At 36.1% G+C, this 24,469-nt stretch overlaps 3 protein-coding genes across 4 annotated transcripts in view; 1 reads left to right on the top strand and 2 right to left on the bottom strand.

Moving 5' to 3' along the window:
• Positions 1-2,781, top strand: part of adam10a (ADAM metallopeptidase domain 10a) — a 61,764-nt gene extending 58,983 nt beyond the window's left edge. For both annotated transcript variants that reach the window (XM_052560290.1, XM_052560289.1), the window contains exon 16: positions 610-2,781. In XM_052560290.1, coding sequence (XP_052416250.1) covers positions 610-707 — 98 coding nt within the window. In that variant the 3' untranslated portion in view covers positions 708-2,781. The remainder of the gene's footprint in view (positions 1-609) is intronic.
• Positions 2,566-9,774, bottom strand: lipca (lipase, hepatic a). Its single transcript, XM_052560291.1, has 9 exons — positions 9,581-9,774; positions 8,718-8,890; positions 8,323-8,502; positions 7,648-7,768; positions 7,227-7,466; positions 5,903-6,145; positions 5,622-5,736; positions 4,816-5,034; positions 2,566-4,390 (listed from the first exon to the last, which is right to left on the bottom strand). Exons 1-9 carry the CDS (start codon positions 9,663-9,665, stop codon positions 4,273-4,275), a joined length of 1,494 nt encoding a protein of 497 aa, XP_052416251.1. The 5' UTR covers positions 9,666-9,774; the 3' UTR covers positions 2,566-4,272.
• Positions 9,775-12,771: 2,997 nt separating this feature from the next.
• On the bottom strand, positions 12,772-23,176 carry aqp9b (aquaporin 9b). The gene is made up of 6 exons (XM_052560292.1): positions 22,914-23,176; positions 22,002-22,128; positions 17,587-17,724; positions 16,781-16,899; positions 16,204-16,421; positions 12,772-14,836 (listed from the first exon to the last, which is right to left on the bottom strand). The coding sequence occupies exons 1-6, from the start codon at positions 23,013-23,015 to the stop codon at positions 14,668-14,670; spliced, it is 873 nt and encodes a 290-aa protein (XP_052416252.1). The 5' UTR covers positions 23,016-23,176; the 3' UTR covers positions 12,772-14,667.
• Between the last annotated feature and the right edge of the window lie 1,293 nt (positions 23,177-24,469).

The raw sequence follows: 24,469 nt of genomic DNA, 5'->3' as shown, positions 1-24,469 counted from the left end.
TTAATCCTTGTGCAGTATCTGTGCCATTTTTCTCCAGACATTATAAGTGATAAAAAATATCATTGTATTTTTGTATTGGAGTTGTGTATCATTAAAAAAAAATTATCAATACCAATACACTTACCTTAACTTAGTTCCTGAACTATACCTCTGCCAAATACGTAGTTCCTGATCTATACTTTTTTTGTTACCAATTTTATGAAATCCAATTTAACAAGATTACAATACACATCACTTTAAAAAATAACCCTAATCATATTACGAATGCCTTTTACATTTCTGCATTCAGTTCTTAACCAAGCATACATGTAAAAACTGAAGTATACATTACACTTAAGCCAGAGTTTTAGTCCAGAGTACAACCTTAAAACAATCTCTAAAACATCTGCTTTTTTCTATACTCAAAAACTCTTTAAAGGGCAGAATATTTTCAACTCTACCCCAGTCCGGAAAACACATTTAATGTTTATTAGAGTAGTGGACTCTGATAGAGGTGATATTCGGCGAGGTCACGTCACTGAATTTGAAGAATTGCCTTAACTCTAAAAACCTAGTTTAACCCCTGCACCTCACGTGATTAATCACACCTGTATGTGTTATTTTATTTAGGCACACTGAAGAGAAGAAGAAATCCGGCTGCACAGACCCAGCCGCAGCACCATCGCCAGCAGAGAGAGAACTATCAGATGGGCCAGATGCGACGCTGAGACAGCCTCCTCATTGCCTTGGTTCTTCCTAGTGCCTACAGTGGGAAACACTTCACTCCAAAGACTTAGCTGTATCAATCAATGAGTCCCATCTACAAACTAAGAAACTGGCAAATAAAAGGACTTCAAAGAACTATACTTAAGAAAACAACTGTTTTAAAGAGTAAGAAACCACTGTTCTGGGAGCCAGCAAAGCTTTCGTTGCATAGCTCAGAGAAAAAAATCAGAAGCTAGTCATGAGGAAGAGGACAGAATTAATTATTTTTTTTCTTTTCTGCTTTTCGTATTCTTTCTCAAGTGATTAAGCCATTTTATTTCCCTTTTTTGCCTTTTTATCCTTTTTTTTTTTTTTTTGGGATTGCCACCATCCTGTGGACATAAGCATGATGGGATGTCACATAGATATCAATCATCAATCAACTGATCAATAACGGCTGAGAGAACTCTTTAAAGAGAATAATTTTCCAATGTTATTAAGATGTTTTTAAAATGCAAGCAAAAGGATTAAAAAGCTTTTATTTCTGAAGCTTTCTCATTGTCTCCAGGGTGCAGTTGTACAGAGATCTCAAAATCCATCAGATCTTTTTCAGTCATGTCATGTTTTTATTCTGTTAATAATGATAATTAAGGATGTTTAACAGACACTCAGGATGTAATAGGAAATAACAGCACAGAGAGTTTCTATTGGTGAAAGGCCTTTACTAGATTCACTTTGCTGAAAGCCACATTTGTGCAGATCACTTGTTTTATTTTTTCCTTCCCAGCTGATAACCACTAAATAGCTGTAGTTCTTCATTTCATGTGAGAGAGGGAATTAATGAGAAGGATGATGGTAAAATAAAAGTACCCAAAAAAATGTCACTCCAGATATTCTGAGAGTCACTGTTACTTTATGTGCAGCCGGTAAAAGGAGCCCCGCAGGAGACAGACTTGAGAAGATAAGCACAACATCAGGAAATATTGGGTTTTTCAATACACAACAGGTCTTTATTTTGCAATAAGATGTTGGAAACAGGAAAGTGTGGACAGTTACACAAATGAGTAAATCTCAGCGGTGTGCATTAGTGAAAGGATGGGATAGAGAGAGAGTGATGATAAAAGCAATCTGTAGATTCTTTAGTGTTTTACACACCAATCAATATTTATACAAAGCAACCTTTCTTAAGAGATTTCAGTCGTTACCTCTTTTAATAGCGAACAAAAAAAAAAACATCCAGACTAGCAGCCTATATAATCAATACATATATGCCTTGTGTTGCTATATAGTGCATCTGAACCAGCCCATAGTAACTACACTGCTAAAACTGCAGTCCAACATCCTTTTTTTTAATGAAATCCTTCCATTCTTTCTAAATGTGTTTTGATTGTCTTCTGTGTGTGTCTCAAAGGCAAAGGGTTACAAATGATTCATGCATCCCAAATGTCCTTTTTTCACAAAAGTCTTCTTTTGTGCTTTTTTGTGTTTCAACAGACCATCTGTTTATGTTTGTTGAATGGGATCCTGGTAGTGTGACAGAGTCCAATGTCTTCTCAAAAAAACTTGCATCCTTGCAGGATGTGCATTTAAAACATGGATGATTTGCTTATTTCTAGAAGTCCTCCCTTAGATCTAATTCATCCCCTCACTTGTGTACTGTATGTCTCTCTACATGTTAATGGGAAATGGGTTTTTAGTGAGCTTGACTTGTTCTGACTCCAGTTAGCATCAATTTAATCATTTCTGTGTTATTCTGTGGTATATGGGTTTGGTTGAATTTCTAAGGGATTTGGTCTAGGGTTTAAATAGTTTTTTTTTTTCCTTTTTTTTTTCGCGCTTGTATTTAAGTTTATAAATAATGTGCACTGATATGTAAGCATGGTGTGTGGATAGAATATGAAAAACAAGATGGAGAAAATGTCTAATACTACTGTTTGATTTTAATGTCTGCTCGGTTTCATAGTTTTTTTTTTTTTTTTTTGCTTTATATTTCCTCTCTCTTCTATTTTGCGCTCACTTTTGACAATTTTTAATACATACTTTTTTTTTTCTTTTTGAAGTACTTGAAATGCATTAATAAAATAGCCTTGATCAAAAGCTCCTTTCCCTGTCTGGTAAAATATGTCCATACATGTTGTGTAAATTTTATTAATTGCCTGTATGCTCTACAAATTTATACTAATGTATGTTTTTATTATTTTTATTAGTTTACTGCATATTATAACAGTATATTTCAAGAGCACCGCTGAAGTATTCAACAAGCCATCACAGTATACGTCAATGATAGAAATCATCCATTCAGGTTATATTTGAGTTGAATTGAATTGAAAATGATTCACAAATCATTTTTCTTATAAACAACATTTTGTTGTCAACCTTTGTGTAGTTGTGTCAAATGTGTTTAATACATAATCATTTGTTGCCAAGTTCAGTTGCAATTTTACAGAGGAAAGTGATGTATCTGTCTACTTTTTACTTTATCCAGGAATAGACTGGCAATACGTTATCCTGTAAGTGAGCAATAATAACATTGAGTTTAAAAAAATATATTTCAGGATTTCTGCTAATTAAAAGAAAGCATCTTTAATGAAGTGCCATAGAAATATGACTTGGTATGAGGTCATGTTTGTAAAATAAATTACCTGTATTGAAACGATATTAAGTCAGTTTTGGGAGCTTAATAATTTCAGAATTTAGAATTAAAAAGGCAAAGATGGCAGCTCTTAACAGTGTTCAAGTGCTAAACATGGTACCAACAAAGTTGTTACATAATTTCTCCCCTGCAGTATGGAGCTAAAAGAGTCTCAATAAAGATAAATGCACACACTACATTCACATAGGATTCATAAATGCACACACATGATTCATAAATACACACACAGGATACACAAATGCGCACAAAATTGAAAAAGCACAGAAAATGCACTCAAGATTCACAAATGCACAGGACAAGATTCACAAATGTATTTCTGATGCACACACAAACATATCTTGATTTACAAACTGCTTGCGGCCTGTGAACTTCACTGCATTGGTGTGTGAATTTTGCATTTGTGAATTTTGTATGCATTTGTGAATCTTCTGTGCTTTTTCAATTTTGTGTGTGCATTTGTGAAATTTTGCGCATTTGTATATCCTGTGTGTGTATTTATGAATTATGTGTATGCATGTATGAATCCTATGTGTGCATGTAGTGTGTGCATTTATCTTTATTGAGACTCTTTTGGCTCCATACTGCAGTGCGGTCCACACACAGACATCACAAACAGGTATCAACAACTGCTCTAGAATCGAGATAAAGATCAGTGGTACAGTATCAACACTAAAACACAGGGTCAATCAAGAGAGCGGCCTGTGCCTGTGCCAATCAGATTCTGGAACGAGGACTTCTACTAAAAGTTGGCATAGCCTACAGTGTAATTAAAATACAAAACCCGTTTTTAATAACAAAATCTTTGTACACTTGGTCATTCTTTAATTTCTCATAAAAAATGTAAAGTTCGAAATATTAAGCATATATTACAGGAAATCTAGTCCCATTCGTCCCCAAGGCTTTGAAGACACGATCAGGTGTGAGGTGAGTTTGCTTTAGTCGTGCTTCATCATCATCATCCTCATCCTCCGCTTCTTTTCACAGCGCACGAACACCTTCTCCTGCGACGGCTCGATGTACACGCCTTCATCTGTCTGTGGACAAAACGAAGTTCTGACGAGAAAAGAGATGTTATGAGCGTCAGCTAGGTAGTAATGCTTTTTTACTGTTTCAAAATAGCTTATCCAAACAACAGCAATGTCCACTAGAGGTCGCTAGAATAACTAAACATGAATGGAAGCTTGAAAACGTTTGAAGCTTATTCGTGTCGGCTTTAAAATTACAAATGTATTTATTTATTCTGTATTTCTCTGCGTAACAGTAGTTCAGATATTGTCTTGTCTGCATACACATTATTATGCCTGTTTTGGGTGTATTGCATTATTTTATTCCATTTAAAAAAAAAAGTGTTATACTGATGCACCACAGATCATTATACGCTAAATCCAGTCTCTTAATCATTAGTCTACTTTTTTTTTTTTTTTTTTTTTTGGCATTCAGTTGATGGCAAACTCTTCTCTGTCTCCTCTAACACTTACTTCCTCTGGGTCTCTCCAGCTTTCACTGTGATCTTCCCCACTGTGAGCTGTGGTCCTCTGCTGCTTTTGGTCCCATGTATCATGGACTTAACCGTGCTCCACATGTTTGTCCATACTGGGCTTCCCTCCCAGGTGAAGCGCAATATCATCAGGTCACCGATGTCAGTATCCAGAGTGATGAGGAAGGTAAAAGTCTTGTTACCTGAAATCTCCTCAACTCTGAGAACGAGGAATTAAGTAAAGTGATTGTTCAGGTTTACTTCATTCAGTTTTTAGATTCCTATAATAGACAACAACAATCTGGTGAAAATGCATGAGAGTAATTGTGTGCCCATGTTTTTGTTCGAGAGGCTATTTTAGTCCATTGCATGCTTCCCTGCAGTTTCCTGCTCTCTGTTTCTGTTTCATGTTCCCAGCACACATGTATTTTATTCATTCATGCGAAATGAGTTATTCTGATGAGAGCTCTCTGTGTGCAGCGATGACTAAATTGAGTGGTTTCCTTTTGAAGCGGAGCTTGTCACTTTGAGCTTTTAGAGCCCAGTACATAAAACATTGATGTACTTCATCCACAAATGTTATCAAGTAGTCTTTCATTTAACAATCTTTGGCTTACTGTTATATCTAGAGCTTCTGTTACTGTCACACTAATTTAAGCTTTAACTTATGAACCTTACTTCGTACATGATGTTTAACCATAACATATGCATAAAGCTTTTTAAATTGCAGAAAGCACAAATGTATCCATATGAGAGTCATTGCAAAGCTCATTAAGGTGATGCTCAATAACACTATTGCACACTTACAGTGTTATGGGTAAATGTTCACTTTCTCCCAGTGTCCCAGCTAGAGAGACTGTGAGGGTGGGCTCCATCTTATCAGTTTGGCTGATGAACTGGATCTTGAATTGATAATGGAACACTAATGGGGAAAGAAACAGATTATAAAAGTTTATATTTATATTTATTTGTATTTTTTCTTTTTGTATTAGGGAGAGAAGTTTAACAGAGGAAATAATCTCTCATTTTACATAACAGTAGGATTGACCGTTTTACACTTTTTTTAGGTCGTTATAGCTGTTTCTCACATTTGTAGGGCATGTGTGAACGGGTTTTGAGAAACAGTTTCTTGCTTGTGCCGGTGCAGACTTTCTTGATGTCATAACCCAAAGTGTTACAGCGGTTCTTTCGGCAGTCCAGACAGTAGCCTTTATCGAAAGCCGTGTTGTCGCTGCACTTGTAGGCCATAATCTGCTTGTCTTTGTTCAACAGGGAGTCAATGAAGAGATGCACAGCGCGCTCATGGGCACACTTCACCGTCTGCTCAATACCTAAAATTAGATGGACACAACATAAGACTTATAAACAAAAAACTAAAACTAACAAAATAATCATAGGGGTTCACATGGGAGTTCAGTAAGTGATTAATGAGAAACTTTTCATTTCAGGACGGAGTATCCATTTAATCACATTTGTCTGTCTAGATTTACTGTGGTGTGTTGTGGGGAGTTAGCAGTGATGCTAATGCTAGGCTAATTTGTGATGCCATATACACACTATGGTTCAAATGTTTTGGATCAGTTAGATTTTTGTTTAATGAAAGAGATTAATACTTTTACACAGCAAAGAAACATAAAATTAATCAAAAGTGACAATAAAGACTTTTATAATGTTAGAAAAGAGGTCTATTTCTAATTCTGTTCTTTTGTACATTTTGTTCATCAAAAAAAAAAAAAAAAAAAACATGCATCATGATTTCCACAAAAATATTAAGCAGTACCACCATTTTATTGATAATAAATAAGAAGAAATGTTTCTGAGCACCAATTCAGAATATTAGACTGCATCACAGGAATAAATTTTAAATATATTGAAATACAAAAGAGTTACTCAAATTATAGTGATTCAGTAATTAATTTCTGATTTTACAGTATTTTTGATCAAGTGCAGCCTTAAAATAAGAAAAAAAGAAGAATAATAAATTAAAATTAATACTGATCTCAGACTTTTAAAAGGAAAAAAAGATCTTTCCCCTATTGATTTTTACAGTTACATTCATCTCCCCATCCCTTGCAGTGTGTCGTCGGAGTCATGGACTCATCAGTGTGTATCATCAGTCTGCATCGATTTTTCCCATAGGGATTTTTAATTGCCTGAAGGCAAATCTCAGTAGGAGAGCAGAACAGAACAGGAATTTGAAATAATTAAGTTGTCAGGATGACAGCTGCTTTTATGTGTCTGTGCCTTTCATCTGAAAAGTTGTCGTTATTAGTTAGCGGTTCTCACAGTGTCATTAATGGGATGTTTTGAATATATCTCATTTTCATCCTAATATGACAGTTAAGATGTGAGGATGGACCTGTCCCTTCCTCTCTCTGTTTGTCCAGTCATCCATCAATCCAAGCAACTCACCCATAATCCCATACTGGACTAAATGTGCATAAATGTTTTGCACATGCAGCTGGCACCCTGGTTGAAATGATCCTCCATTGGGATAGAAGTCAAAGTGGGCAACAGGCTGTTTGATGCCCACACTGAGCCCCATGCGCTCTTGGGTGAATGTGTGGATGGCATCCACAAAGCTAGCATCATCGGGTGAGAGTCTTTCAGTATGAGACATTCCCTCAAACAATGGACCCGCAGGATCCAAACCTGCACAAACAAAACAAACTTAAATGTAATATATTGTTACTGTAATATTTAGCATCAGGCAGGGTTAAATGTATGGTTTTGTCATGTTTAAAATATTTGCTGATAATTAAGATCTTTGAATTTAAAATCTTTCTCGTATTTATATATTAACATCATTGTTTAGTGAGATATTCCGTCTCACCTGTAATTCTTCCCAAGGTTTTTCCAGACACAGCTAGGTTACTCCCAGCAAACCCAGATATATGAGCTCCAAGGCTGTAACCTATCAAATGTACTTTTCCCAAAGGGAATTGTTTGAAATCCTGTTAGGGACACTCACAGATAAATGGCCATATTCCACAAGTATGCATTAATTTGACAAAACATGATAGTACAGGCATTTATAATGTTATAAAAGCAAAATACACTACATGTCAGAATGCTGCACATGAGGCTATTAGCTCTGACAACACTGATAATAAGAAGACATGTTTCTTATGCATCAAGTCAGGACCCTGGACCACAAAACCAGTCATAAGGGTCAGCTTTCCACTGATGTATGGTTTGTTAGGATCGGACAATATTTGGCTGAGATACAACTATTTGAAAATCTGGAATCTAAAGTTGCAAAAAAATCAAAATATTGAGAAAATCTATTTTAAAGTTGTCCAAATTAAGTTCTTAGCAATGCATATTACTAATGAAAAATTAAGTTGTACTATAATTATGATAGGAAATTTATAAATTATTTGCTATCTATTAACATTCTACTTAGTCAGTTCCATGTAAGATGTAAGGATGGTAGCATTATTCCCTTGGGAACTAAATTCTGCATCCATAACGGTAGAGAGATTTGTTTTCCCAAACCAACGCTCACCTCTAGCCACCTCAGCAGGTGGGCAATGTCCTGGCCCACAATGCGTGTGTTCTGAGCAGCTATAGGGTAGTGCTGGTGTGCCAGAGTCAGCCAATCTGCAATCATTACATTGATGTGTCCTTCTGAGCTTTTTAGTGCCGATGCCAACCTGGATATCCAGTTGTCCATCATTTCGTCCAACTGAAGCACAACAAGGAGAATTTTATTTTATTTATTTATTTTTTCTGATGCATCTGCTGCAGCATAGATCACATGTCTCCAGTTTGGTTTGTAAGTCACTTTCACCTTTTTCAGATTAGAAATAACTCTGCTTAGCTGTTTGCAATCCATGCCAAGCTTATTACCTTTTTTACATTTGAATCTGTTTTTCTATTAAATCAATGAACTCAACATACCGACCAGCCATGAATGATGATAGCCAGAGGATGGCTGCTATTGAAACCACAAGTGTCCAGAGTGTGAGGCTTGAAGAGCTCCACTGTGCATGTATCATCTATGCTGTCAGTGTAAAGCCTGAAGATTGATTTAGGTTTGTAGGGGATCTTCATCTTCTCTCCAGCCTCAGTGTCTGTTAGTATGGTCATACATAAACTGAGGTTCACTGACAGTTCGTTTTTTTTTTAGGCTGTACAATAGTCATGGAATATTTATATAAATTGTTTACCCATCACTCTTGCCCATTAAATGTGCATGTAGAGAGTAGGATATTACATATGTTTGATTTTTCATATGCATTAAACATTTATGTTGCATCAACATATGTAATATAAAATCTTTCAGAAAACTATTCTACCCAAGGGTTTACCACTTCTTTGTTGCTTGTCCTGTAAAAACATTCCTATTTGAACCCGTTTTAATGTTTTCCTTTGCAAACTTTTATTTTAATTGGACATACAGTTCTCTGTTCGTCTATGACAGAGGACTTGATCTCTGCAGGATAGCAATTAGTTGTTAGTAGTCTTTGAAATAAATAAAAAAACCAAGCATGCAAAAAATCTGAATGCATCATTTAGACTTAATACTAAACAAATTTCCCTTTGAAGAGATAAATTATAATAATAAACCTGATTTTTCAACTGTTTTTGTCCATGCGATGCAAGTCAGGGTGGTCATAAACAGCATTGCATCCAGTTGACAGTGGGCAAAAACTAAATATATAAATAGATTTATTCTTTTGTGTTCTGCAAAAGTAAAATAAAGGAACAAATACACGGGGGTGAGAATATGATGACAAAAGTTAAGCATAATTCACCCTTACCTGCTCTGTTACCCCAAAATTTCCTTCCATCAGTCAGTTGAAAGATGATCAGACAGCAGGACACTATTTTAATTAGAGTCGTCATGTTCAGGCCACTTCACCAGTCCACACAGATAATCCAAATATTTCCTCCCTCTCTTTTTTTCGGGCAAGAGAAAGGGCAGGTGATTACTGAACAATTATTGAAACTGTCTGAGGGGAGGGAGCTGGTCCAGAGGGGATGTTTGTGAGGGGAGGGTGCAGGCAGGTCAATCCTCTGGGTGAGCTTTGATACCTTTTGTCATTTTGCAGCCAAATGATGGCCCTGATTGGCTGCATGGTGTTACATAAGAATCTGTTCCACGGTTGGTGAAAAAATGTTGTCAGAAAGAGTTCAGAAAGGTACACGCTGACTTATTACTAATAACCTTACTGCTCAAATACCATGTCTCCATATGTCATTCAGAGATGTCAAAAGATGGTTTAATTCACTAAATAGTCTTTTCTATCTTTACATCTATGGAATATATCCATGAAACATGGAAACAGTGTGTGTGTGTGTGTGTGTGTGAGTGTGTGTGTGTGTGTGTGTGTGTGTGTGTGTGTGTGTGTGTGTGTGTGTGTGTGTGTGTGTGTGTGTGGTGTAAGCTCTTGTCATTTCATCTTTGATAGATGTCATTAAAGATTTAAATTCTAGTCTCTTTTAATTTATTACAAATGTTTCTGATTCCCACCTTCAAATGTAAATCTTAATTCTTCTTAAAGAAAATGCTGTTGATAATTTTCTAAATTCTGATCAACTGTATATATTAAACCCATGCAGCATGTAGCAGTGTTTCATAGAAGGGTTGGCTGATGAACACACTACAGTCTAGTTAGTAGAAACGGAGGGAGTATGTGTGCATGAACTCAGTGGACTCGGTGAGCTGATGTTGATGGTCAGACAGTGATAATGATTAAATCAGCTCAGATATAGTCGTGAAGTCAGATCAGTGCAGTCAGAACGAGGGATAGTTCACCCAAAGATGAAAAATCTGTCATCATTTCCTGAGCGTGAGTTTCTTTTTTCTGTTGAGCACAAAAGAAGATGTTTTAAAGGATGTTGGTCAACAATAAAAAATATTATGGAAGTCAAGGGCTACCGTCAACTGTTTGGTTACCAACATTCTTCAAAATACCTCCTTTTGTGCTCAACAGAAGAAAGAAACTCACACAGGTTTGGAACAAGTGGAGCTTGGTAAAATTGTTTCTGGTTTGGCTGAATATGTTGAGGTGAATTAATGTTTCTCTAAGCAAATTGATTCACAAATTCAATATATGTACAGGTTTGCAAAGGTCGTTGTCATTTTCTAAGTAGGGAAATTAGATGTGTAGTTTATCTCAGGGCAGAACTAAACTGACTGTGATGCAGTACTGTAGAATGCAGATATAATAGGGGCTGCTGTGCTCTAAATCTCATACAAAGGAAAATGGACATGAGATATGTATAACAGTAAGTTTATTTTATTATATTAGGTATACATTGGCAGAGTGATAATACTATCTTCAAATGTTTCATTCATGGAAGAATAAGTAAAAAAATCTGAATCTGAAAATATTGAAATATCTCTTTGAATTGTACAAACAACTGTTATTGGTTCATTTAAGTTCCAGTAAATAAATTACTACAATAACGTTCTTAAAAATAGGAAAAAACAAATAATAAACCATTTTATTTCACAAACAACAGTTACAAAATAGCTAAAAACAAAACATTACATTAAGCTTTGCCAAATCTGAAATGTGATGAAATACACAATACTAAGTTGTGATGCAATTATTTTCTTGAACATTTTGACACATTGTAGCATAAATACACATTTATTTCTTCTTAAGCTCTTGTTATAGTTCATTGCAAATTCATTTTTGCATGCATTGCAATGTTTCATCCCGTTACCTCATGCGAGTTATCTTGCATGCAGTTAGTAGATCATCTAATCATGTGTTTTATTGATTTGTGCTGATGTAACCGTTTACAGATGAGGCCTGTTCATCTTTGATTAAACAGAGTGGACAGTAAAGTACCCTTTTCCTTCATTTTAGAGAGAAGAACATCTGCTTATGATAAGCTATAGGGTTGTCAGAGTTAACATGATAAGAGAAGAAGTAGTACAATTAAACAAAGAAATGAAGGAAAAATATAGGGGCAATGCTGGAGTGTTGCAACTCTCCCTGGCTGCGGCTAGACAACCTGCATTGACTATATCTTAAGAAACAAAACAAAAAAAGGAAACCTGAGAAACCAGTTTAAAATTATGATCATCTCTATATACTGTACATTCCAGAGTTGTTTATATGGAGGATCTGTTAGCACCTGTAATCTTTTACTGGCAGTGGTGTTGATGGTAAATACTCATAAAATGTGAATGCTTTACATAAAATAGATGGAATGAATTGTGATCTTTGAAAAGTTAAACTTGTTAAAGGAATAGTTCACTTCCAGATCAAAATTTACAGATAATGTACATGTCGTACTTTCTTCAGTCGTAGAGAAATTATGTTTTTTGAGCAAAACGTTTCAGGATTTCTCTTCATATAATGGACTTCTATGGTGTCTCGAGTTTAAACTTCCAAAATGCAGTTTAATGCAGCTTCAAAGTGCTCTAAACAATCCCAGCTGAGGAAGAAGGGACTTGTCTAGTGAAATGATTGGTTATTAAAAAAAATGATATACCTTTTAACCAGAAATGCTCATCTTGTCTAGCTCGGGGTGAACTCAGTTTTTTTTTCCGGATCAAGACATTTAGGGTAGGTCTAAAAACTCCCATCTCATTTTCTCCTCCAACTTCAAAATCCTCCAAGTCCCTTCTTCCTTGTCTCGGTTCATTTAGAGCCCTTTTAAAATGCATTTTAGAAGTTCAAACATGGGGGACCACAGAAGTCCATTACATAGAAAGAAATCCTGAAATATTTTGCTCAAAAAACATAATTTCTTTATGGCCGAAGAAAGAAAGACATGAATATTTTGGATGACAAGAAAGGTAGTACATTAGCTGTAATTTTTTGTTCTGGCAGTGAACTACTCCTTTAAGAACTTGAAAAAGCTAGAATTATAGATAATTAAGTTGGCCACTTTTTTTAAGCAGTTCAGGCTGGTCTTAGATGTTTTTTTTTTTTTTTTACTGAATCAACTGGTTTTAGCTGAATTTGCATAGAAACATGCTAATAACATGCTAGTAACTTGTTCATCATGTTACCAACATGCTAATCATGCTAGAGACATGCCGGTAACTTGCGAATCATGCCAACAACATGCTAGTAACACCCTGAGTACCCTAGCAACCACATAGCAACACCCTAGAAACCACTCTGGGTACCCTAGCAACTAGAAACACCTTAGATAAATAGAAAGAAAGAAAGAAAGAAAGAGAGAGAGAGCATGTTTACAGTTTACAACAGTAAACAGGACAGAGAGTTGTGCCTGCGTTTGTATATGGTCCTACATTATAGATATTGTGGTGTTCTCTAGAATATAGGAACAAAATCACAACAAGTTTTTAACAGCTTATAAATCATACAGAATAAAGTTCTTTGAAAGTCTAAAAAGGCAGAAAGTTTTGTGTGGGGGTAGGGTTCGGGTAAGGGGATTGAAAATATAGTTCATACAGTCTAAAAATCATTACATCTATGGAATATATCCATGAAACATGGAAACAGTGTGTGTGTGTGTGTGTGTGTGTGTGTGTGTGTGTGTGAGTGTGTGTGTGTGTGTGTGTGTGTGTGTGTGTGTGGGTGTAAGCTCTTGTCATTTCATCCTTGATAGATGTCATTAAAGATTTAAATTCTAGTCTCTTTTAATTTATTACAAATGTTTCTGATTCCCACCTTCAAATGTAAATCTTAATTCTTCTTAAAGAAAATGCTGTTGATAATTTTCTAAATTCTGATCAACTGTATATATTAAACCCATGCAGCATGTAGCAGTGTTTCATAGAAGGGTTGGCTGATGAACACACTACAGTCTAGTTAGTAGAAACGGAGGGAGTATGTGTGCATGAACTCAGTGGACTCGGTGAGCTGATGTTGATGGTCAGACAGTGATAATGATTAAATCAGCTCAGATATAGTCGTGAAGTCAGATCAGTGCAGTCAGAACGAGGGATAGTTCACCCAAAGATGAAAAATCTGTCATCATTTCCTGAGCGCGAGTTTCTTTCTTCTGTTGAGCACAAAAGAAAATGTTTTAAAGGATGTTGGTCTACAATAAAAATATTATGGAAGTCAATGGCTACCGTCAACTGTTTGGTTACCAACATTCTTCAAAATACCTCCTTTTGTGCTCAACAGAAGAAAGAAACTCACACAGGTTTGGAACAAGTGGAGCTTGGTAAAATTGTTTCTGGTTTGGATGAATATGTTGAGGTGAATTAATGTTTCTATAGCAACACCTCTGCAACCAACCTAGGTAGCCTAGCAGCTGCCTAACAACACCTTAATAACCACCCAGGGTACCACAGCAACCGCATAGCAACCACCCAAGGTAGCCTAGCAACACCCTAGCAACCACTCTGAGTACCCTAGCAACCGCATAGCAACACCTTAGCAACCAACCCAGGTAACAACAGGTAGCAACCACCCAACATACTCTAGCAACCACATAGCAATACCTTAGCAACTACCCCAGGTACCACAGGAACACCCTAGCAACCACCTTGAGTATCCTAGCAACCACCCTAGAAACCACCCCAGGTACCCTACTGATCTGTATTTTTTTCTGTTCTTCTGATTGACTGTATTGCCTTCAAAAAATTCAAACTTTAATCTTTAAAACTAAAATTAAGCATTTCAAACTACTTCAAACTAAAAACCTTCAAACTTCAAGCTATTAAAACCTTTGCAAACTTTCTGGCTAGGCTTTTTCAAGACAACTTAAAATTGTCTAGGAACTTTACTATAGAGTTAACACTTGCTGTTTTTCATAACTGCTTGGTTTTTCATTAACTGAATTGGCAAAAGACTCTGAAAAGAGATCTAGATGAAAAGACAGAGCAGGAGAGTGTGTAGAAATACCAGTGCTTCTTGTTTGAGGTCTATGGTGAAGGAAAAGAGACCATTCTTTCCCTCTCTTTCTAGTTCACGGTGTTCAGTTCATATTTATCTTTGATGCTGTTGTCATCTTCAGGGTTTTTCTCAAGCTCAGGGTGATGAAGCTCAATCATCAGGAAGTAGATCACTGCCCCGGCCACACCGCCCACCATCGGCCCGACCACTGGAACCCACCACCAGCCATTTCCAGCGCTGAAGACACAGATGAGAATCAAATCAAGACTGGGCAAAATTCTGAATGTATTTTCAAGGAAAATTTCAATTATATTAGAACTGGCCACACACCTATAGTGACTAGTTTAAACTTGATTGACAGGAATAACAATTAACTGAAATTCAAAGAAAATTCATCACAGGCACAAAGGTTTCATAAAATTTGCTGTTGATTACAACAACCAAATGACCAAGAACAAATCACTTTTCAGTCTTTTTGCTTATGTATATATGTAGTACATATATAAAATGGACCCAAAGTTTTCAACAATAGTGTGCATATACACAGCTGGTTAAATAGGTATTGAAAAAATCACCATTTTTCTCAGTAAATATATTTCTAAAGGTGCTGTTAACATGAAATTTTTATCAGATGATGGTAACAATCGAAGTAATCCATATATACAAAGTTCAGAAATTAGGTTCTGTGTAACAGAGTAGAATGACAGGGAAAAGGTGGAATTATTCTGGGTGGAATTTCGCATTTTGAGAATTTATATCTGAAGTTATATCTAAAGAATTTATATTTGAACATTTTGGGACAAAATATTAATATTAATATTAATATTAAAAATATTAATGCCTTTTCGAATTTAAAGGCATTCTCAATCTAATTCAGGACATCACAAGTGTATCCTGAGTTGTTCAGCTGTCAGAAAAGTGGACGATGTCAACAATGTTGATGTCCAGCTGTATAGACACTAATGCTTTCATTACTGTAATCTGTGCTTAGTGTGTCACTCCAGTGCTCCAGCACTGTAGCACTCTTTCCATCCCTCAATCCCTTGATCCTTTTATAGGCTACTGAGAATACAAGTGCTCTGTGTCCTTGAACCTTCTCTACAAACAGGTTGGCAAACGTAACTGTAAACAAATGCATTGCCACCTCATGCAGACGCTTTGCTGAACTGAACTTAAGTTAAAGAGTTATAGTAAAAATACAAATAAAATGAATATCGTCTTTGGTTGTGTATATTCATGAAAGAGGAATTCAGGCTGCCTCACGAGTCACGTACATTTTTAAAATTGCTCGAATATGCGGGAGACACACAAGTGCATTAAAAAATTCATTTGCTCTGTCAGAAGAATGGTGATAGGCCTTTGCACTTAGAATCTATTTGGAGATTTAAAAGGTACGTTAGTGGGCGGTGTGCCTGTTTCTCACATGCTGGTTGACTCTTTTGCCACACTGATACATAGTAACAGTTCTAGCTGCATTGTGTTATTGTACACACCCAAAAATGTCCTGTTACAGTATAAGCAAAGATACAGTGAAGGGAAGAGGCACAGAATCTAAACAAACAATAATAAGAAGAATATGTTAATGCATAGGAGGTTTTCTGTACCTGAACACCTCTAGTCCCCATCCTGCCATAGCAGTGAAGAGCCGAGGTCCCAAGTCTCTGGCAGGGTTGATGGGATACCCACAGTTCAGCGCCATGGACACTCCGATAGCCAGGATGCTCAGACCAATAACCAGTGGCTCCATTCCTTTAGGTGCCCCAATATTCTTCTTATCAACAATGGCTAAAATACAGAGGACCAGGGCACCTGTGCCAATCACCTGTAAATAGAGACTAATGAGCAAAATATTCTTGGAAGCTTGTAGTAAGAAATAAAATTGAGAGAGAATGTTATTGTTAGTTGTAATTATAACTAATTAGTTATTTTTATTCTTGAGATGGAAATGGGCTTTCAAAGTTCTCCACCTGAGATTTATATGATTATGATTTATATGTATTTGTTCCTAACTTTTAATTCCCCTCTTAAAATACAACAGTTTATAAAATGAAGCGCATGCATTAACATTGGAGTGCTGTTTAATTTCGTTGCATAATCACTGAGATTATTTGATCTTAAAAAACAAAAAACAAATGATTATTTGATCTTAAAAAACAAAAAACAAATGACTGTTTCACTCACCTGATCAATGAATCCATTTAACAATGAGAGATCTTCACGTGGGTATGAGGCGAAGACACCTGCTGTGGCGTTTTCACCAACTACAATTAGTTTACCATCAGCAAAATTTGCAAAGGCATCTATGGACAAGAGAAACAGCTTTTCAACTAGGGAACGGTTTTAGAAAAGAATTCATAGGTAGTAATTAAATGACTGTTTAGTGTAACTGTAAAATAAAATATATATATATATAAAATACAACTTTTTTATATACTATAGCAATCTAGAAAAACTAGGCTACTCTGTAACATAACGTTTTTTGGAGTAACTTGACCAGTATACTTTTATTTTTATCTTAATCTAACAAAGATCAAACCAAACATAAATGTTTATATTTAGTTTGAGATGTGCATGTGTATTTTGTGCAAATGCACATCTAATGTCATGCCAAGGGTCAGGAAAACCTAAAACAGTATTTTTATTTTTCATGTTCACAGATATGTAGAGGTTGCACTGAAAACAATATCACTTATATTTATCATTAAGGGGAAAATGTGTATGTTTTGCCGTACTGTTCTTCCGGTTTAAAAGGAAAGCAGAACCAACATCATGAAATGTGACTGAAGTTCTGACTGACTGGAAAGTAAGCATCTGCGTCATTCATTTCTAAGCTTTATTAGAAACCACATTATTCATAAGAATGAGCTCTTTCAGTCCAATCAGTGTGACCAGTGCTAAAACAGCTATACCTTTAACAAACTTATAAGAAGTTTGCCTTACGAGTCAATTAACAGGAAGCAAAGTGTAGAAGTGTCCTGAAAACTTACCATAGTACAGACAGAAGACAGCACAAGACCCTGCAAAGGCACCTAGAAATTGGGCTGCCACATAGACAGGAAATTTCTTTAATTGGAGTTTCCCCAAGACAACCATAGCCAGAGAAACAGCGGGGTTCACATGTCCACCTGCAATGAGATGCAGCAGTTGAGAGACTGCAACCTTTTGATGAGAGCAAATGTGTGGTGATTTTGTATTGATTGAGGTTTGCATAAAAGCATGCTGAGGTTTTTTGTAGTATAGATTGTCATCTATTAGATTCAAAAGAGCACGCTGTGTCATAAATCTCACACTCACAACTGTGCTTCCTCTAAATGCTATATAGCAGTATAGTATACTCTCACTTTCCCGCTCTTAATCCAGAGTGTTCCTTATAAACACTGGCTGCAAAAACTAGTTGAGGTAGTCAATGGGAATTGGGTCTGACATAATCTGCCTAAGTCCTCAGACATCACTGCATGGCTTAGAGGAGTACCTCAGCTTTGACATAAGAGCGCTCAGGCCTGCAGAACTGTCTCTGATGGAAAACACTGGCCTTTCCTGTCCCACCTAACTGTTTTCTCAAACATTTGGTAGCTGATTAAATAATAAAAACAAAATGCTAATTTTTGACCCATGATTAAACAGGAATCCAATCATGTTGTTTGCATCTTTTGGAGAATCTAAAGGCATAAAAACAATACTGCACATTAAAACACAACTGATTGCTTAAGCTAAAATATTTTTTGTTTATTTTGTTAAAATTGTTCATTCATAAAATATATTTTTTTTTATAAAAGAAAGTATATTTTCAATTAGGTATTTGTGTAGAGTGAGTTAACAGTAGCATTGATATTCATAATGTGGAAAAAAAAATACTATGGAAGTCAATGGCTACCATTTCCAACATTATTCAAAATATCTTCTCAACAGAATAAAGAGGCTCATATAATTTTGGAACAACTTGAGGTTAAGTAAATAATTAGAGAATTTTGATTTTCGGATAAACCAGCCCTTTAATAATAACAGGCCAGTGCACCTGACTTCCTCCTGGGACATATGCTCCAGAAAAGCTCATTAGTTCAATACTGTAGTCATCATCACATCATATAAGATTATCAAAGTCATGTGTGCTGCTGGGCTAACCAACTTATTCATGCACAAATGCACACTTTTGGCAACTTTTACTGCAGAGCTCTGGCAATATTTAACTTCAAATACATATATATGTATACAGTACATGGCTCTGTCTCCCCTTGTGACATACTGTAGTGAGAGGAGTGAACTTCTGGCAGCATGAGGAGCAGATCTGCAGCTTAAGACTCATGACCTCTGATAATTCAGTTGCATGCATCACCACAATAACACATGCACAATTGTGTGCTTGAAGTCTAGAAACCACTTCTGAATGATCATGCTCCTCCACACATTTCCCCTGAACAACCCGACCTGCAACACGACAATCTTTGCCCTGTTACTCATGATTGATTTTTATTTGTATTTTTTTTTTACTTCTTCTTGATGTCATCCTCCAATTGTGCAATTGTTATAAAAACAATCTTTAAAAAAAAATGTAAACATGGGAAAAAAGTGCAATGAATAATTATTACTATAAGAAAAGGGTTAGTTCACCAATAAAAAAGAAAATTCTGTAATTAATTACTTACCCTCATGTTGCGCCAAACCCATAAGACCTTTGTTCATCTTCAGAACACAAATTAAGGTGTTTTTGATCAAATATGAGCGCTCTCTGACCCTCCATAGACAGCCATTTTTGTGCGCAAAGAAAACAATAACATAATTTATTCATCAGTTCTTCTCCCGAGTTACCGTCTTCCGCCATTTTGTGTAGAGTACCCTAGAACAGAATCAACTTGATGACTGCTATTTACGTTCAGTACTACTGACTATTCAGGACCTGGCAACAATTCATGACAGATTTTTCCTTTTTTGGGTGAACTAACCCTTTAAATAAAATATCAGTTGTGATGTTAATATGCTAACACAAATTAAAGTGCAGACAAACAAATAACGCAAATTAATGTATTTTGATTCCCATCATCTTTCAGTATTATTATTTTATATAATTATTGTTTTTTAAGGATGAACACACACTTTGAGAGTGCTGGTAAACTGTGCACTAAGAGCTTCACCATTTGCTGATTTGTGAAAGCACAGTTCCTGTGTGAACTGAAGTGTGTCCTCACAGTTACGATGCTGACTACTGTGACCCTAATGAGAACTTAGGAAGTCATCTGGGCCAGGAGAAGGCATCCTGTAGACATCTGGAGGTAATTTCTGTAGGCACTCAGGGGATGTTTACATGACAACAATTTTTACTTTGTGTTTATAAAAAGTGTCACACACTGTACACACAGGTCTGTCAAAATAACTAAAAGCACTGTATTATGCATGCCAGGCCAGTAGCTGGCAATGTTGCTTTATAAAGAAACACTATGTGCTTAAGCGCAGAACCTGATTTTACCAAGTGAGACATGTTCCTGGGACAACATCTTTGTTGACCCTGGAACAACATTGTGATTAACCAATCAGATTTGAAGAACAAGTTATAGATTTTGTTTAAGCACATGTGCACATATGGATTCCTATACATTGACACATAATATGTACTTACATAACATCAGCTTCTACAGAAATTTGTAGTTTATAGTTTACACAGCTGTTTTCGCATACATAAATGGCCAAAACGCATCAAATGTTTTCTGTTTTTAGTTGAAAATGGTGTGCCCATCAGCCCACCAGATTCAGGAGATATATAGAGGGGGCATTAAGGGATAGTTCACCCGAAAATGAAATCAGTGGTTCAACTGTAATGTTATGAAGCTACAAGAATACAATTTTTGGGAGGAAAAAAATTAAAATTCTCATCCATGTCAGTCTTCATGCATGCATCGTGACACTCTCAGGAATGTTTGTCAAAGACACAGAAGAGAAGAAATTATTGAATAAGGGTATCAGTTTTGTTTTATTTGTGCCCAAGAAATTAACATCATAATAGTAGATCACTGATGTCACATGGACTGTTTTAACGATGTCCTTACTATCTTTCTGGGTCTTGAACGTGTCAGCTGCATGGCTGTCCATGCAGGGTCAGACTCAGAAAGCTCTCATATTTCTTCCAAAATCTCGTATGTGTTCTGAAGATGAATAAAGGTCTTACGGGTTTGGAACGTCATGAGGGTGAATAATTAATGACAGAATTTTCATTTTTGAAACTGTGGAAATTGTGGACTATGCCACATACAATGACAGAATATGACATGGTGTGTTGTGACACCTCCAGTAGTGTTACATGATGCTGTCCGTCAGAGCATAATGTAGAGGGGAACAGACACTTAACGGCAGAACAATATTTAATTAATTGTATGTTGCTTTCAAACATATCAGAGTTCATTTCTACAACCATTAGGCTTCACCGTACTGTCCGTTTTATATCTGTCTCATGTCCCGCTGTGTTATTTCAGGGAAACTTGATAAGCTTTTAAACAAATTCCAGGAATCTTCTGCATTATTATAACACATTATAATAAAAGCTTCACCTCACCATAATCCTTGAGGAATTCTCTTAATGAAGGCCAAACATACATGTCCAGTCTGGTTTAATAAATCCACCACACGCTTCCACTTGACACTAAGTCTTTTCTAAGATTTAAGAGCATGTAATTGACCTATCATTTCCTCCTCCCCCTGTCCATCACTACAGTATATTTTTGAATATTAGAAAACCAAATGCATTGAACACAATAAGCACAAGGCTTCCCCCTCTATTATGTTGTTCATTAATCCTAATATTTGCACTGAAGCAAATCCTCCCTTCACTCTCTCTCTCTTTAGGGTCAAAGGTCTAGATGTAATACTCGTTATGGGGTATATTTGATCCAGCTGTCTAAGGCTTATTACCACATGAAAGACTTTTTCTTCCTCACTAGCCTTTTTACTCCTTTGACCAGATTTAGCTTTTGATAGAATAAACACACATAAACCACAATAGAGGAATAAATTAATTGGGCTGTTTATGTAGTTTTGATTAGCTCATGGATATTGTAGTGTTGCATATGGCGAGTAGGTGGTTTGTGTCACATGTAGATTGAACATTGCATGTTTTGTTAAACATGACCAAAGATCACAAACAACAGTGAAAACAGCCCTGATGGACAGCTAAATATGACCTTTGAAATGAGAAGATGCTTTGAACTCAGCTGTCCCAGACTAATGCCTTTTCTTTATTAAATGCATTTTCATGCATCTTGGAATCTTGAAAGTTCCTTTTAGATTCATGTGTTATTTCTATTGCAGACTATATTTAACTGACAGTCATGTAAATGTATTTAAAAGCATTAAATCTGCATGTTACATAAGTAAAAGTGTATTTTAGTCTTTTCTATTGGCCAGTGAGACCAGTTACCTGACACGCCTCCTGCCATGTACACAGCCAGCATCACCCCTAGAGTAAAGCCAAAGTGGATGGTAAGATTTTCTCCTTGTTTTTCTCTGCTAAGAATAGTCTGGGCCACTGAACCACAACCGAAGAGCTGCAAACAGGAAATGGGCAGAGAGAAGGCAATTTAGGAAGACAATTAGTAAAAAAAAAAAATTGATAAGAAAAGCACTCTTGTTGTGGAGCACTTATTCAAAACTAATTAGTAGGACAGTTTTTTTCAAATGCTCAGGCCATTATGGTCAGGGCGGCAACCCAAAGCAACAAAATCTGTCATGCTCAATCAGAATCTTTTCATGCAATTAACACCACTAGAAAACCCTGTAGAAACATTCTAAGTGTATTTAATCTTTTAATATCTAATTGAAATTAATTCAAGTCAAAGACGAATTCTTTATTTTACAGTCAACTAGCTTGAATGTGTGTCAGCGTGTACACTTGTTTACACAAGAGCTATAGCAAAAATTACAACAACAACAACAACAAAACAGGCACTTAAAACTAATTAGACTAAAACCTTTTAGTTACTGAGATAAAGCCCTTTAAAGCATAAATCATAGTCATGTGCAATTAAATAACCATTAGAACTGATCGATAAGAAGCATAAATAAGACGACACTTTACATCAGAGGGTGTTGCATCTAGTGCATTTAGTCTAGATCATTATGCGGTCACACATATAGCTATTATGACAATAATATAAAATATTAAATGCTTTTTTTTAAATGAAAGAATATCAAACTCAACACTACTCATATGACAGAATTAAATAATTGGGAAAAAATGACACAAAACGTGCAATATTCGACTGCATTGAAATCTCAAAACTTTTAATATCAGTTTACTTTGATCTTAAATCCTGACAGGCAAAAGACTTACTATTAGTGCGAATGTCCCTAGTAATTCTGCCAGAAACTCTCTGATGATGTCCCGCCTCAAGGTGCACCTCTCCCTCAGATTTCTAAAGTTTTCGAGCTCCATACTTCCCCCGACAGCTGAGATGAGATGAGATGATGTCCGGACAGACAGTTGAAGGCTGATCTCGCTGGAGTAAAGTGTCTAAGGCTTTAACCTCCCCGCCCCTCCTGCTGCTTAGATGTCATTAAACACACTGACAGGACAAGGATGGTGCTTCCTCTTTGCTCTCCCTTCATCCATCCTTATCACGCTGAGACAAAGACGAGAGTCCCATCAACCAGTGGAACATCATTACGTTTGCGAACATTAAGAAGCGACGCTGGAAATATAGACTCAGTTCAATTCACATAAACTTTTTTGTTAAAGAAGCGTAACTTAGCTGTGTTACGATTATCAACAGAAGACTTGCTGCAGTTGTAGATACACTTATACCATATAACGCAAACATATTTATCTAGATCTAATCAAAATTGTAAAAAAAATAAATAAAAAAAAATCAAGTGCAATAATTTATGAAAATAAAATTTATGAATTAAAGTCATAGTGTCATAGTGTGTTAAAGAGCCACAAAGTGTTTTTGTGGCTCTTTAAAAAAAAAAAGATAAACGGTGAAGAAAATGCAAGATATAGGCTATATTCATTGGTAGGTTGCTTTCCAGAATAAAAGTACCTAATAAGCCTACAGTCATTTTACTGATTTGCTACTGTGCGATGAAATATGAAATCATATCCAAAATGGATGATATCAGTCAGTAGGCTATACTTGGCTACATGTTAGCTTAAAACTCATGCACAATACACAAGCAAGTCTAGGTTTATTTATTCTCTAAATATAAATACATCATAGCCTTTTTTATATGTTTAGCTTACTTGTTTGTTACTCAGTGGGATTTCTGAGTACTACTTTCTAGCTCTCATTCGGAGAAGCATGGACACACTAGCACAACTAAGAGTTGTAATACGTATATTTGTCCACCGGGTGGAACTACTTGACAAAGTAAAAACCAAGGAGTTTGACAGCGGCGTCCCATGACCGTCGGTACAGACTGTGAAAAGAAGAATAGATGGGATGCTAGCGGTATGTTTTGTTTGCATTAATCACTGTCACTTGTTCCGAGGTGTCGTCTTTGATGTGAGGCAGACACTGTCAGTGCTGTGAAATGAGGGGGATGTGCTGATGGAGAAAAAGCACCCCAATGGGTTCTAACAAATTATAACACCCCATCCCCTTCATCATCTTAGCAACCCCTCAGCCCTAGCATGTCACACCTGATAACTGCTATCACGCAGCCTGCTCATTAAAATGTTTAAGCTATAGCCAATTTAAGTGTGCATGACACAAAACCTTTTGGATTGCAAGCCTTGCATAGGCCTATAGGCCATCATACAGAAAAGCCCATACAGACACAATTCACTGAAATCATTTTTTCTATGTTCCTATTTTCCAGAGGAATTGTTTAATATTCAGACATTCATTCATTCATTCTTTCAGACATGTTTATTTATTTAATAGCCGG

Source organism: Carassius gibelio, chromosome B7, assembly GCF_023724105.1.
Source record: "Carassius gibelio isolate Cgi1373 ecotype wild population from Czech Republic chromosome B7, carGib1.2-hapl.c, whole genome shotgun sequence".
Taxonomy (NCBI): domain Eukaryota; kingdom Metazoa; phylum Chordata; class Actinopteri; order Cypriniformes; family Cyprinidae; genus Carassius; species Carassius gibelio.
The sequence above is the reverse complement of the archived record's forward strand: the minus strand, read 5'-3'. Positions and strand labels throughout refer to the sequence as shown.

Bases quoted from the DNA above. Each gene is read 5' to 3' on its own strand.
- lipca (XM_052560291.1), bottom strand. From the start codon at position 9,665: ATGACGACTCTAATTAAAATAGTGTCCTGCTGTCTGATCATCTTTCAA. The intron at 8,503-8,717 runs GTATGTTGAGTT...GTTGTGCTTCAG, and splicing joins TCATCATTCATGGCTGGTCG to TTGGACGAAATGATGGACAA. The intron at 7,467-7,647 runs GTGAGACGGAAT...TTGTTTGTGCAG, and splicing joins AACCTTGGGAAGAATTACAG to GTTTGGATCCTGCGGGTCCA.
- aqp9b (XM_052560292.1), bottom strand. From the start codon at position 23,015: ATGGAGCTCGAAAACTTTAGAAATCTGAGGGAGAGGTGCACCTTGAGG. The intron at 22,129-22,913 runs GTAAGTCTTTTG...TCCTGTTTGCAG, and splicing joins TAGGGACATTCGCACTAATA to CTCTTCGGTTGTGGTTCAGT. The intron at 14,837-16,203 runs GTACAGAAAACC...CTGTGTCTTCAG, and splicing joins TGGGGACTAGAGGTGTTCAG to CGCTGGAAATGGCTGGTGGT.